Source organism: Merops nubicus, unplaced genomic scaffold (genome assembly GCF_000691845.1).
Source record: "Merops nubicus isolate BGI_N331 unplaced genomic scaffold, ASM69184v1 scaffold10422, whole genome shotgun sequence".
NCBI lineage: Eukaryota > Metazoa > Chordata > Aves > Coraciiformes > Meropidae > Merops > Merops nubicus.
In genome coordinates this window covers 32024-47017 of record NW_008592867.1, presented here as the reverse complement: position 1 = coordinate 47017, position 14994 = coordinate 32024, and the positions used below count along the sequence as shown (strand labels likewise).

The following is a 14994-nucleotide window of genomic DNA, read 5'->3' as shown; positions in this document are numbered from 1 at the left end:
CCTTGTTGATGCTGCTGTTTTGAATTTACAAGCTGAAGAATTGGGAGACATTAAATATACTTGAGCTGTCAGTAAACAGATTTTCTGCAGTCTGGCAAAATGGCTGATAGTCCAAACTGTGATTTGAAATCTCTGAGTCCACTTCAGCTGTTTGAAAGAGTAACTGAACAAGGAGAGAAAGTCAGAGCACTGAAAGCAGGAAAAGCACCAAAGGTATTTCCATTTCATGTTTTGAACCTATCCTTTTTTCAGATTAGGCTTCTCTTTAAGAGTGCTGAAGTGTATGATAGTTCTGACATTTATTTTGTCTTGCAATAAGAAACAAATCTTGTTAAAAAATATTTGGTTTGTGAACTGTGGACATACCTGGAGCAAGGTAGTCACTAGTAAGAGCAAAATTTTTCCTCCTGAAGTAAGACCTGAGAGTCATAGGCTGAGAAGTCTGCTTCAGCCAGTTGCCATTCTGTGTGATGTGTTCCAAGATACATGGTTTTCCAGTAAAATCTTTATCGCTTGTGTTCTTCCCTGAGTTTAGATGCCTCATTAAAACATTTTTCTCCATGCATCACTGTACACATTAGCAAATATGTCTTCCTGTAACTGTGCTGACAGTACCCGTTTCATCTCCCTTAAGTAATTTAGTAATTTGCCCTTATTTTCAGGTTCCCTAATCTGTCATCACTATGTTGGCAAAGAAAGCTTAGTTTTAATATGAGCTCTCTTAGTGTATTGCCTATGGGAATAAATCTTGAAAACTGGAAGTTAAATTAACTCTTTATTGCTTGCATAAGATATTACAATAGCTTTGTATTAAAAAAGTTATAATTGTGAAAGTTATAAAGAACTTTTTGTTCTACTTTAAGTCTCTCATTGAATTGTAATGAATACATTAATTTAAGACGAGCCACTAATAGTATTGTAAAGTAAATTACACAAGAATTTATAATTTATTTATAGACTTAAATAATGGTTTGTGTTGGAAGGGACCTTAAAGATATATATGTTAGAAATTTGTTCTTAATGTTAAACTTGTTATGCCTCTGAAAAGCAGGCAAGCATTTTTTTTTTCCTTCAGACAGAAATTGAAAAGTGAGACAAAATTGCTTTAAATATCTTGGCAATGGTGATGCTCTGACTTCTGCCAATCAGCAAACGGTTACCTGATATTTGCTTCTCCTTTGCTTTTGGCAGTGATGCTGCAAACTTGTAAATAAAGGCTTAGAGTTTATTAATAATGCAATTCAAGTGAAAGCATGAAAGCAGGTTTTTGAAAGGTTAAGATAGACAGTTACAGCAATGTCCTAAGTATGTTAAGTCTAATGGGTTTTTTTCCCCCTTTATTCAGGATGAAATTGAGGCAGCAGTGAGGACTCTGTTATCATTAAAACTGTCATATAAAGCAACAACAGGACAAGATTACCAGGCAGGCTTGCCTCCAAGAGATCTTGCATTAATAAACAATGGTACAACTAAAGAAGAGGAGGATGATTTTGTGGACCCCTGGACTGTGCAGACATCGAATGCTAAAGGCGTGGATTATGACAAACTGATAGGTATAATCCTTTCTTCACTGCTACTAAGCAATTTATGTAAAGTGGTCGTAATGACCACAAAACCAGCAAAGGATCACAACAAATCCTGATCAAAACCATCCTAGGTAACATTCAACTTATGTCTAATATTGGTGTTTACATGACTAAAGAATTTGCTGCAGGAGCTGAAAATGTTCCAGGCAGGGATTGCCTATGGAAAAGTTAAATACTTTGCAGAAGTTTTTGGGTTAAAATAAAAGTTTTACTCGCAGTTTGGTATTTGGCATAACGACCATTACTAGGAATTGTGTTAATGAAGGGACTGTGACTGAGTATGTGCATCCTCAGTGACTGATGCAGAACAGCTACAGTCTACAGCATTCTGGCCAGGCTGTAGGATTCTTCCTATCGTCTTTCCATATCTGCCTTGACTTCCAAATTAGGGAGGGCAAGGATGATCCAAAACTAATGCAGAAATCTCTAAGTGTAATGACTTCTTCAGAAGACACACCTTCAAGCAGCTAAGTGCTGGCTGGGATGGAGAAGATGCAGTTCATTCAAAAATCAAACAATGTAATGGAAAATGTTTTAGACAGAGGTGTTGCAGCACTTGTAAAATTTTGTAATTTAAGGAACAGGGGTTTAGTTAATTTCCTTGTTTGTTTTACAGTCCACTATTTTAATAGCTTGAGTCTAGCATAGAAACAGGTGAGAGAACTATTCATTAATGTTTGCTTTTTTTTCTGCTTTTCTTATTGTCAGTCTTCAATTCACACTTGGTACCTCAGCTGTACACTGCCGGTGCCTGCTTAGTAGCTTGTTTCTCACAACAGAGCTCACATGCATGTGTGGCAGTAACCAAGTATTTGCTTCGAGGACCTCGGTTGCTAGTGTCAGCATCTGCATCTGCTTAACTCTGTGTTGTCATTGTAAGATCATGTCAAATGTATGCGAATATTGGGTTAGTCTGCAGAATGTAATACAAGAAAGAAAAAGCTGGAAAATGAGAAGTATGCAAAAAGTTCATTAATGAGGAAGAAGGAGGAAAGATAATTGTTAGAATCTAGAAGTTGACAAGATCTCTCATCTTGTTACTTACTTACGTAGGAAGTATGGAGAAGATTTTTTGTTTTCAGGGTGCAGGAGTTTCTAAGTCTTATAGAAAAGTGAGTAGAACACTTGTGTTGGAACAGTCTCAAGGTCTTTCTGAGAATGCCTACTGTGGCTTCGCTGTACATCAGCTCTCTAAAGCCATGTTAAAGCTGACAACAATGCCACCCTAGAGTGGTGGGTTAGCCTAAAGGGTTTTTACTTATTTACATACTACATCAGACTGGGAAAATTTGGTGGATGAGTCATTTTGTTAAGTTTCCTCCTCCTTTTAAAAATAATAATGAAAAGTATTGACCAAGAACTTTACATTTGATATCTCTTACTATAAAGGAATTTTTTGTGCCAGCTACGGTTGGTTTATTTACTAGGGGTACCACAGAAAGTTGCCAGTGTGCTTATGTTTACTCAAACACAGAAGTGGAAGTGCTAAAAGCACTATGGAATTGAAAGCGATGTTCTTCTCAAATGGTTGTCCTAGACAAGTGCACTTCCATGTGTAACCATTGTGCATGGTTACACAAAAAAACAGTCTAAAGATATTCTGTGAGGAAAGAGTACACTGGCTACTAGACATGAAGATCCCTGGAAATTTGTTTGTTTAAGCGTGAGCAAAGGGCAGAGTGGTGAGGAAGAAAGAGCTTTACATGCTAACCATGCTGGTAATTCTGTAAACTGAACATTGCAAGTGATACAGAATGGTAGAAGTTGATAGGGATTTTTCAGGTCATCTGGTCAGCCATCCTCCTCAAAGCAGAGTCAACTAGGGCAGGTTGCTCAGGACCTTGTCCAGTAGGAATTTTATCTCCAAGGATGGAGATCTCATGACCTTGGTCAACCTGTTCGAATATTTGACCATACGTACAATATGAAGGCTTTTCATATGTCTATATGAAATTTCCTTTACTTCAAATTTTGCCCATTGCTTCTTGTACTTTCACTGGGCACTACTGAGAAAAGTCTGGTGCTGTCTTTACTCCTCCCTCCCTCTTGCATATAAAATCACATATTTATACACATTGATAAGATCCCTCCTGAGCCTTCTCTTCTCGAAGCTCAGCAGTGCCAGCTCTGTGATTGTCAGATCTGACTCAGATCTGTCCCCTCCTGTTACAGATTCTCTGAACCCTTCATCTTCACAGACCTTTGCTGGATTCACTTTAGTATGTCCATGTCCTCCATATGCTGGAGCCCAGAAGTTTACCCAGTGCTCCAGATGTCTCATCAGTGTTGAGGGGAAGGAGCACCTTCCTTGACATTCTGGCAGTGCTATTCGTAATGCAGCCCGTAAGGCCTTTGACATTCCAATGCCACAGAAGCTCATTGTTGTTCAATTCCTTGTCTGCCAGGACCCTAAGACCCCAAAGTCCTTTTCTGCCAAGCTCCTTTCCAGCCAGATGACCCCCTGCCTGTACCATATGGAATATGGAGTTATTCCTTCTCAAATTCAGGACTTTGCATTGCCTTTTGTTAAACTTCGTGAGATGCTTGTCAGCACATTTCTCCAGCCTGCTGAGGTCCCTCTAAGTGGCAATACAACCATCTCGTTGCATCAGCTGCCCCTCCCAGTATTGTTTCAGCTGGGAGCTTGCTGAGGGTGTGCTCTATCCTATCATCCACATCATTAATGAGGATGTTAAGTAGTATTGGCCCCAGCGTACCCCTTGGGTACACAAATAATGTTGGGCTCCAGCTGAACTTTGTGCTGCTGGTCACAACCCTTTGAGCTTGGTGGTTCAGCCAGTTTTCAGTTCACCTTCTTGTCCACTTACCCAGTGCAAACTTTATTAGTTACCTGTGAGGATGAGATGGGAATTCTGTACTAAAGTTGAGGTAAACAATATTTACTGATTCTGCCTCATCTACTAGTCTAGTGATTGTAGAAGGGTAGTAAATTGGTCTGATGGGACTTCTCATTCATAAATCGCTGCTGACTACTCCTAGTCACCTTCCTGGCTTTACTGATGTTTGAGGATGGTTCCCAGGGTTATTTGCTCCATCACGTGCACAGAGATTGACTTGAGGCTGGCTGGCCTGTAGTTGCACAGTTCCTTCTCTCCTTGCATTTCTTTCAAAGTAGGAGTGGCATTTCCTATCTTCCAGCCCCCACTGACCTCTCCCAGTTGCCATGACTGTTAAAAAGATTATTGAGCTTGGCCTGGTCAGTAAAGTTACTGTATAACAAATACTGGGTTATTAGTTTTCTGTGTGCAAATATAATGTGGCAATGGCAAAGAGGAAAAGTACACAAATTTTCAGCAAATGCAAATATGCTTTTGAAAACAGCAGCTCTCAGGACTTCTGTGCAGCAAGTTGAAAGCTGTCATTTGCTTAAAACTAGAACACTAGAGATCAAAAGCACACTAGGATTTTTTTTAAAAGATAAGTGTGTACTTGTCAGAAGCTGTTTAGGAGGGCAGATTCTTTGTGGAGAGAGAGCCTAAAATATTTTGAACATCTGCGTAAGAGGAAATAGGTGGGGAAAATTTAGCCCATTTTTAAACAGGAAAGATGAAGATGGGCAAAGAAAAAGTTATGTAGGCTGTTGATATTTAATACAGATATTTAGGCATTTCTGATGAAGTGTTCTACACATGAGAGCTTTTAATCAGTTTCTATGGCAGCATATACAAATATTTCTAGAGTGGCTAGCCCAAAGTAATCTGAGGCATTCTCATGTTTTCTGTTTCTGTAAGATCAATCTCTTACGAGTCACTGTTGTTCTGCTGAATCAAATGTTTTCACGTTTGGTCTCTTTAGCATTCATCCAGATGATAATTACTTTGCCATTTTGTAATGCATTTTATTTGCTAGGAGGAGATTCATTCAGTAATCAAGGTTTGCTTAGAACAAACAGATGGAGTAACACTCAGAAAACACACAAATTAAAGTGATGGCTGCTGAATCATGTACTAGCATTTGTCTTTTCTAGGGATATTTATTTTAATGGGTCAGTGGATGGGCCCAGTGCTTCCCTTGTATGATATCCTGCTTGATTCACTTGGACTGAACAAACAGTTGTAAGCAAGAACTTGTTTCCCATTGGATAATGGTGCAGACACCAAGCAGAGTGGTGTGGTTGACGCGACTGAGGGATGGGGTGCTGTCCAAGCTCAAGAAGGGAGCCCTCATGAACCTCATGAGATTCAACAAGGCCAAGTGCAAGGTCTTGTGCATGGGTGGAGTCAATCCCCAGTGTCAATCCAGGCTGGGGCTTAAAGGGGTTGGGAGCAGTCCTGCAGAGAAGGACTTGAGGATACTGGTGGATAAGAAGCTGAACATGAGCTGGCTGTGTGCACTCACAGCCCAGAAGGCCAACAGTATCCTGGACTGCATCAGAAGTATGGCCAGCAGGTCAAGGGAGGTGATTCTGCCACTCTACTCTGTTCTGGTGAGACCCCACCTGGAGTATTGTGTTCAGCTCTGGAGTCCTCAACACAGGAAAGACATGGACCGGTTGTGTCAGGTCCAGAGGAGGACCACAAAAGTGATCAGAGGGATTTAACATCTCTCCTGTGAGGGAAGGCTGAGAGAGTTGGGTTTGTTCAGCCTGGAGATGAGAAGGCTCTGGAGAGACTTCCGTGTGGCCTTTCAGTAAAGGGGACTTATAAGAAAGATGAGTACAAGACTTTTTAGGATAGCCTGTTGCAAGACGACAAGGAGTAATGGTTTTAAATGAAAAGAACATAGATTCAGACTAGATATAAGGAAGAAATTTATGATGGAGGTTGTGAAACACTGAAACAGGTTGCTCAGAGAGGTGGTTGATGCCCCATCTCTGGAAAGGTTCAAGGACAGGTTGGACAGGGATCTGAGCAACCTGATCTTGTTGGAGATGTCCCTGGTCTCTACAGGGAGGTTAAACTAGATGACCTTGAAAGGTGCCTTCTAACCCAAACCATTCTGTGATTCTATGATAATGTGCCTAGTTTTCTCTCCCATTTAGTAATTCATACTCACTTCAAGTTTAAGGACTCTGTACCAAGTCTTGTAATAATGCTGTGCATAACCAGTAATTCTAGAGGAAAATTAAATGGCTGTAGAGGGTCTGGAACAGCAGAAAAGCATAACTTCAAGCTAGTGCTCAAATTGAGTATGTTACCACTCTTCCTTTCCTGTCAAGATTCAGTCTTTCATTGAGGGTTCCTGGTTTCTGTCTGTGAAAGGCTGTTCAGTGAGTAGTTCATATAGCAAAATGTAAAAACAGTTCACAGAACAAACTTAAACACACATTGCCACTTTGAGCCAGTGTGTAGGAGAGAAACTCCCCACACTTGGGTCTTCTCAGCATTCTGGTGCTCCAGGGTACATTGTTGGTTTGAAGAGCTGAATGAAATTACTACATCTGGAAATGTTTTAGTTAGCTCATCTCCTAAACATCCCAGTCAAATACTACTCATGTTTGATTGCCATGAGGAGTATTATTCATTACTTTCTCAAGCCTCTTGAGGGGGGCAATGTCTCTGATCATATCCATATAAAAGCAGAATTAAGTTTGCAGAAGAGTATTTGAGGTTGGAAAGTGACAAACCACATGATCTGAGGGCAGAACACTTAGACATTGAGAGGAACGTTCAAAGCCTCAAAACCATTTTTATCTTATAGCTTACAAAGGCCAAGTTATTGACCTAAATACGTTTGGTCTGAACATCAATACTTCTGCTGTAAGGAGGCTGCAGTTGTAATCAGTCATGGATGGAGCAGTGGTACATGTTGGGAAAAGACTGGAACTTCCAGCACAGAGCTGGTTCTGGAGACGACTGCTGCAACTTGCAGCAAGAATCAGGGGAATCTAGCCATTTACTTGAGACTTGGAGATGCCCTTTTCAATCTAGGCTGCATTGGTATGTTCTTGGTAGTCCAAGATTTGGTTGTAGCTATGTTATGCTTATTTTTTAAATATTTTTTTTTATGTTTTATGATTTTAGTTCGGTTTGGGAGCAGTAAAATTGACACAGATCTAATCAATCGAATAGAAAGAGCTATTGGGCAAAAACCTCATCGCTTTCTACGTAGAGGAATCTTCTTCTCTCACAGGTGAGATTTTCTTGATTTAAAATTAAAAGAAATCCTATTAGACTTTCTGTGAGCAGTATTAGGAGAAACCTATGACTAGCAAAAGACAGTGTTCTTTTTACCACAGGAAACAAACTGCTTCATTTGAAATCAGCAACTACTGCAGATTTCCCCTGGCAACCCCTTGGTTGCATCAGTTTCTGCTGTGTCCTCATTAATCCCAAATGCAAGGAATTTGCACAGAATCTGTGCTTTGTGCACGTTCCCTTTTGACTCTATGTTAGGAGCCAGACAAAGGCACTGGCCTAGCAGGGAACTCCAGGGCTCATATACTGTCACTGCTGATTTCAACAAGGGTCCATGTGGGCTGTGGACCTATGCATCTGTATTGTTACATAAAAAAGGCTCAGGGAATAATCTTAAGCACCACCCTGCCAGTCATCTATCAGTATTTAATTGTTAGCTTGCATGGGCTTTTGAGTTTTGGCAGCTAGCACATTTCAGATGAGTGCCTGAGCATGTTTCAGGGCATAACCTCCAAAAGAGACCATTTCAAGCTAGTTGTTTAAACCTGTTTGGGAAGTGAGTCCAAGCTGTTTTATTAGGCCTTAGATATTTTTATCCAATTAAGTAATTTTAAAAGTTGCACATTAAAATGTAATATTTAAATTTAAATAATTTAATATTTCTTCTAGAGTTTTTTTTATGGAGACTGAAGGAGACATTACTATTCTTAAATTTAAAAATTAACCAACTAAACTTTTATCTCTAGGACACTTAACATACTATATTTTATTTATAAATAATTTTGGCTTTAAAAGCACTCAAAATTTTGAATAGAAGCATTTTGTTGTAGATGTTTCTTCCTAAAGAGTTGCATCACGTCTTCTCTGTCTTTTCTTTAGAGATATGGACCAAATTCTTGATGCTTATGAAAATAAGAAGTCCTTTTACCTTTACACAGGCAGAGGGCCATCCTCTCAGGCAATGCACGTTGGCCATCTTATCCCATTTATATTCACAAAGTAAGTAATTTCTACCATTTGTATTAATCAAAACATTTTTTCCTAGGGAAATGTTGAATGTGGTTTATGAAACTGCCAAAATCATATATTCCAAGGAGTTACGTTCATGTGAGGTGAATATTCATGAACTTAAATATTGCAATCTTACCTTTTCAGTAAAATGATCATACTCCCTGTATCACCATAAAGTCATCTTCCTTGCACTCAGCCCTGTAGCATTCCTTAGAGGTTTTGTTCTTCTTAAAAATGGGTTTGTGATTATACTCAATAACATTACTCTATAACATGGTGCTTGCAGCAGCAAGACAGAGACATTGGACTCAAAGAGCTAAATGTCTCTTCATTTTCATACATGTTCTGAAGACTCACATCTTCATTTTAGCTTCCTTTCTGATAAAATCTTTCTGCTTTTATTAGGTGGCTGCAAGAAGTATTTGATGTTCCCTTAGTTATACAGTTAACTGATGATGAGAAATACCTCTGGAAGGATCTGACAACTGAGAAGGCATATGAGTATGCTAGGGAAAATGCAAAAGACATCATTGCATGTGGTTTTGATATCAATAAAACCTTTATCTTTTCTGATTTAGACTATTTGGGGTAAGTATAAATTTCTTTAGGGCATTGTAATGGAAAAAAAGTCTGTATTCTCTCCAATTTTGACATCCAGCAATGTTGTAATAAATGTATCTAAATTTGAAAGCTTCAAGGCAAATTTAACAACACTTAAAGTAGAAATATTGATTTTTTGCTTTCATTTTATACATCCTATTGTCATTCTCCTGTGTAATATATGAATATTTGTGCGTGTAATACTTGAATTTAAATTGCGAAAAATATATTAAACCACCTAAATTGTAAGAATACCTAAACCACGAAGAAACCTCCAGATTGATTTGTTTAAGATGGTATCAGAATCTCAGATGTATTTACACTTCATCTGCATCAGGAAAAGGCATTTCAGAAACTTATTCTGTCAATTAATTTAGTATACAGCATAAAAGATTATTATTTGGACTTTGAGTAAAGAACTGCTATTGGAACTGCCTTCACAGAAGGAAGTTTTATGGCAGAGTTCAAAACTGAAGTTGTGATCTTCGTGCTTCCATGTGGGGTGATGAGCTTCCTTAAAGACTTGGATAAGAGAACGTCTTTTGGGGGACTGTATTTTACACAGTGTCTCCATACACAGAGTATGGAGTCTACAAAACAATTTTTCCTCCTTTCATTCCCCTGACTTTCTTGCCTGAGAAAAGTTGCATTAACACAGATCTCCCCTGTGGCTGAACAAGGGTGGGTCAGAACTGCTGTTTCTTTGGCTTCAACTCTTCAGCAGAAATAAAAAAAGGAAGTTGCTGAGCTATTTTGGTTTGGAAGTGGTGCTGCTGTATTTGTTGACAGCAAGAGTCCAGTTTGGAAACTTAGCCTGTAGAAACTGAGAATCTGGAGTATTTGAGCTACTAGTCCTTCAGTGAATCACAGTGTCCTGTATGGGGTGCACACCAGGGATACCAAGTGAACAAACCAAGACAACATGACCCATTCAGGTTGCTCAAGTTCACAGGGAAGCTAAGGATAAGTAAACCTCAGGCTCCATGAGGCATTTTGGCACCATTTCTAAATAAAAAAAAAAATACGGGTTTAGATAGCTAATTTTGACAGGAAAATGTTTGCAGGAGGGAAGAATAAATTAAACTTAAGGTGTAACATTCTTGTTTGTAAATAATTCTCTAATTATCATCTCAACAGGCACAAAAAGTCTGAAATGGTCAGATTTAATACTGCAAGTTTTTTTAACATTCTCATGTTACAGAGCACTTCTCTGCTCTTCTGATTTTATCTTTCCACTTTTTTCTCACAGGACAAGTACCGGATTCTACAAAAACATTGTGAAAGTTCAGAAGCATGTTACATTTAACCAAGTTAAAGGAATCTTTGGCTTTACAGACAGTGATTGCATTGGTAGGAAATAATGAGTTACTAGAAGTGATGCTTGCTTTCACTTTTTACAGTACTATTTAAATAATAATTCAAAGAGATTAGTATCTGCCACTCACAAAACCGATAGAAAATGCAAGAAGATCTATGTTTCCAGGCTGATTTTAAAGGGGTATTATTGTGGTTCCTTCAGTACAGAAAACACTTTACAGTGGAATTTCTATCGTGATACCTACCTGTTTTGCCTTAGTGACAACAAAGTACAAAACACCGGTGTTGAAGTGCCCAGAATAGAGAACTTTTTCTTGTATAGCAATTGCAGCTATAGTCAATTATACCTCCTAGAAATTTCTGTGCTAAATTTATATACAAATTTTTCAAAAAACGTTATGTTAATGCACCTATACATATATGAAAGAAGATACACTCGAAAATCTAATTATCAGGGTACTGGGTAACTCTGTTTTCCATTTACTTCTCTGCAATTGCTGGCTCCTATTATGTGGGCCAAAAAAAAGATTCTATGTCAAAAAGATGGCATTAAAACTTTGGTGTTCCTGAGCACTAACACCATTCTTTGACCAGTAATGGGGCCAGTAACAGCTTTTCAGCCTTCACTGTATCTAAGGAACAGATTCTTACTTGTTCTAACAGTGCTCCAGTAAAAGTTGGTATTGTGATAAGTTCATTACATGTTTGGAAAAATCTGCTATTTGTTTTCTGTTCTAAGAGAATTTTGATCAGGGAAGCAGGTTGGTCACCCTGTGATTAAGGACTGTATAAAAAAAAAAACACTAGATACCTGAGATGCTTCATGAGTACAGCATGCGTATTTCAATGATTCTGAGGCTTCAGAGATAAGTTTGCCCAGTAAGTAGCTCTATAATAATTTTCACACAAAGGGAAAAGAAATGAGCAGCTTGGAGTAATGACAACAGCCAGCTGTATTTCTGGGAAGGGTAGGTAGTTCATTAATGAACAGAGTGTGTGCTGATTAACTTTTTCTGAAACCTTTGTGATCACAGCCTGCCTTTTTTCATTAGTTTCTATGTTAGCTGGAGGTTTGTTGACGTCATAAAAAGTAAAGATGAAAGTTGCCTTAGGTAAGGCAACAGTGCTTGATAAATTTATATTTTGGTCTTAACCGAGTACCTGAATGATTCACTTGTGTATTTTACATATTTCAAGAAGTTCTGTCTACTTATCATTGCTTATATTGGCTGCTTAGCTTTTCCAAATGTTGTTTTCTAGGAAAGATCAGCTTTCCTGCTATTCAAGCTGCTCCATCCTTCAGTTCATCATTTCCACAGATCTTTGGTGGCAAAGAGAACATTCAGTGTCTTATCCCATGTGCTATTGATCAGGTAAGAAAATCATATTACCTAATTTGGTTTTCATGGATTTGGTTTTGTCATAAACCACCATGAAGCTTGAATGGTACATCTAAACATCTGTAGAACATTGCTGCAAGCACCTTTCTGGGGCAGAGGCTGGAAGAGAGAAATGATGTTGTGCTGTGTCCTGACAAAGATGAAAGCTTAACCCAACAATTGTGTATTCGTGTGTTACTCATTCTTACCAGTCTTGGATCTCAGCCCAGTTCACAATGAGCTGACATCCTTGAAACAGACAATAAAAACCTATGCATAATATACTGACATGGGGTAGGAAGAAGCTTTTGGCCATCTCTACAGTAACTAGGATGAGAGGTAATGAGCTCAACTTGCAGCATAAAAGATATATGTTGAACCACAAGGAAAAACCTTCTATCAGTAAGAATAAAAAAAGCATTGAAATAGTTTGCCAGAAAGTCTGCAGAACCCTAACAGTTCTAATCTACGTAGAGAGGGTGGAAGAACATCAGCTAAAAATTGACAGTGGTAGCACCATTACTTTAAATAAGTATTCTTTCTAGGGATTAAATTTTTCCCTGTCAGTGTTTAGCTATTTCAGTCACAGAGACAGTCACTGGAAGGTGATGGAATTACATTCATCAGCCACAATAATACGTAGTTACATGGTTGTGGTTGGTTTACATCAGATCATCTGTACAGTACTGCCGGCATGAGCATTGCTTTGGTTCAGATTGTGCTGGTTGTTAAACACTTTGGGAGGAAGTTTGCATCTTAGTCTGCATTCATCTCCAGGCATACTAAATAGTTTTCACAACTATTTGAATTCATGTACATATGCCTATTAATTGAGGGAATCAGCACGTACAGCAAAACTCTAAAAATTTAAGAAAGTGATTGTTTGTTCCTTTGAATGAACTGGATTTGAAGTAGGTTCTGGAACACTGTGCCTTTTTTTCCTTTTTTTTTTGAGACCACCTGTTAAGGCATGAACAAGTCAGTACTAGTCAGCTTTTAACTCAAATTTTACAACTTTATTCTGTGCTTTTATTGATGGTTGTTCTAGGATCCTTATTTTAGAATGACCCGAGATGTAGCACCTAGAATTGGACAGCCTAAACCAGCCTTACTGCACTCAGTCTTCTTCCCAGCCCTGCAAGGAGCACAGACAAAAATGAGTGCTAGCGACCCAAACTCCTCCATCTTCCTCACTGATACACCCAAACAAATCAAGACAAAGGTAAGGACCTGCAAAACCTGAGTGGTGGCCCTAACAATTACAACAACATTTTTTTTAAATGTTTTCATTGAAAGTATCTGAATCCCTTTTTCCCCATACATTCCATGGCAAAGCATCTTCAGGAAATGATCAAGTTATGCAAATTTAGCTGGGCTATCAAATATTAGACTAGTTGGCAAGGCAAAAAGATTATACTACAAAACATCATGTTTATTTGGTATTTGCAGAGCAGTGGTGTAAGAATAAGAGCTGTGGCAGCTCATGCTCTAAAAATAAATTCTGTGTTGCCATAGTTTTAAAATCTGTGATGTAAATCAGACCAACAGCTTTCTCTTGTCTGCCCTTACTTGCTGGGTGTGCCATGTATTTCACAGTGTCAGTGACAACACAGGTCAGACTTCTGCTGCTGCTTTGGGATCTGCTGCTGCCCTTCACTCCAATTCATAAGTCAGCATTATGTGGAATTTCATCTGAGTTTTAGAAGGTGTATTTTCTTGTATCTGAGCACATTCTTAGTGCCTTCTCAAGCTCAAAGGAAAATCACTCTTACCCAGTGTCAGATCATTTAGCCTGGTAAATGTTGAACCATTATATGGTATTTTTAAAAAAAAAAAAAAAAAAAAAAAAATCAGTCTTGGAAAAGAATGATAACCAGACATTAAATAACTATGTCAAAACAAGGACAAAGATGTATATGTTGTTTCTGCTGGATGGGCTTAGATTAATTCTCTTATGGTTGACCAGCCCACGTATGGGTCAGATTCTTCTACAGCCATCTGACAGTGACTGATTATCTTCTGTAGAAGCTGATTGAACAGTACAGTTTTGAACAATTTGAATTCTATGTTTGGATTATAATAATTCCAGTTTATTTTCACAGTTAGAGAGTTGCTTTTTAAGAAAAGCTGTAATTTCAGAATAGAGGATTCATGGTGTGACAGTGTTGGTAACATTCTTCCTGACAAGTAGCTACTTGTTGGGAACAGTAAATGCTTTATGTCCAGTTAATAACTTCTGTTCCTACTATCTTTTAAACTATAGTTAGAAAAATAAAGTAATTCTTGCTGCTTGGAGTATAAAAGCTATTCAGATAAAATTCTGAACATAATGTGAAGTATTGAGTAGCAGAAGATAAACTGAGATTTAGTTCAGCTTATGAAGCCAGTCAGAAACAAGTGTTTATGGGAATAGTTTGAGTGAAAAAACAAATATTTTTATAACCAATGAATTAAAAAATAGAGTATGAAAGGTGACTTCTGGTGATGAATGAAGATTGAAAAAAGAGTCCTACTGCTGCATAGAAAAAGTCACTGCTTGCAGCATTTTTCAGATTACTAGTGCATTGCTAAGTTATAAGGTTCAAAACTTACAGGCAATAAACAATAAAAAAATTACTAGATACTGTGAAGGGCTGAGAAGCTTCTGGGAAAACCAAGGAGATTAACAGCAATACTATAATAAACTATTCTTATTTCACCTATCAGCACCAAATTACAGCTTAATTATTTGTTTGCTTTCATAGAAAGTGTTATTTAAATTCTAAATCTGTACTAATTCAGGGAAAAGATCATTGTATCACTAGGTAAATTACTGAAACTTTCAGTCAATGAGCAGGTGCCTCTTCTGCTGAAGACTTGCCCAGTATAGAATGGTATTATCGTTAATGAGCAGACCAGCAGCCAAACTCTTCCCTCCACTCCCACATCACACACCAGAGATCCAAAGTGCCAGACAGCCAGAGGGAGGAACAAGTCAATGCACTCACCCACCACAGTGGACAT

At 38.3% G+C, this 14994-nt stretch overlaps 1 protein-coding gene across 1 annotated transcript in view; it reads left to right on the top strand.

The window, feature by feature from the left end:
* Position 1: 1 nt before the first annotated feature.
* WARS (tryptophanyl-tRNA synthetase) overlaps positions 2 to 14994 on the top strand; it is an 18909-nt gene continuing 3916 nt past the window's right edge. Inside the window, exons 1-8 of the mRNA XM_008935283.1 lie at positions 2 to 213; positions 1346 to 1553; positions 7571 to 7679; positions 8564 to 8683; positions 9101 to 9283; positions 10545 to 10645; positions 11873 to 11985; positions 13040 to 13213. Of these exons, the coding sequence (XP_008933531.1) occupies positions 100 to 213; positions 1346 to 1553; positions 7571 to 7679; positions 8564 to 8683; positions 9101 to 9283; positions 10545 to 10645; positions 11873 to 11985; positions 13040 to 13213 (1122 nt within the window). The 5' untranslated portion in view covers positions 2 to 99. The remainder of the gene's footprint in view (positions 214 to 1345; positions 1554 to 7570; positions 7680 to 8563; positions 8684 to 9100; positions 9284 to 10544; positions 10646 to 11872; positions 11986 to 13039; positions 13214 to 14994) is intronic.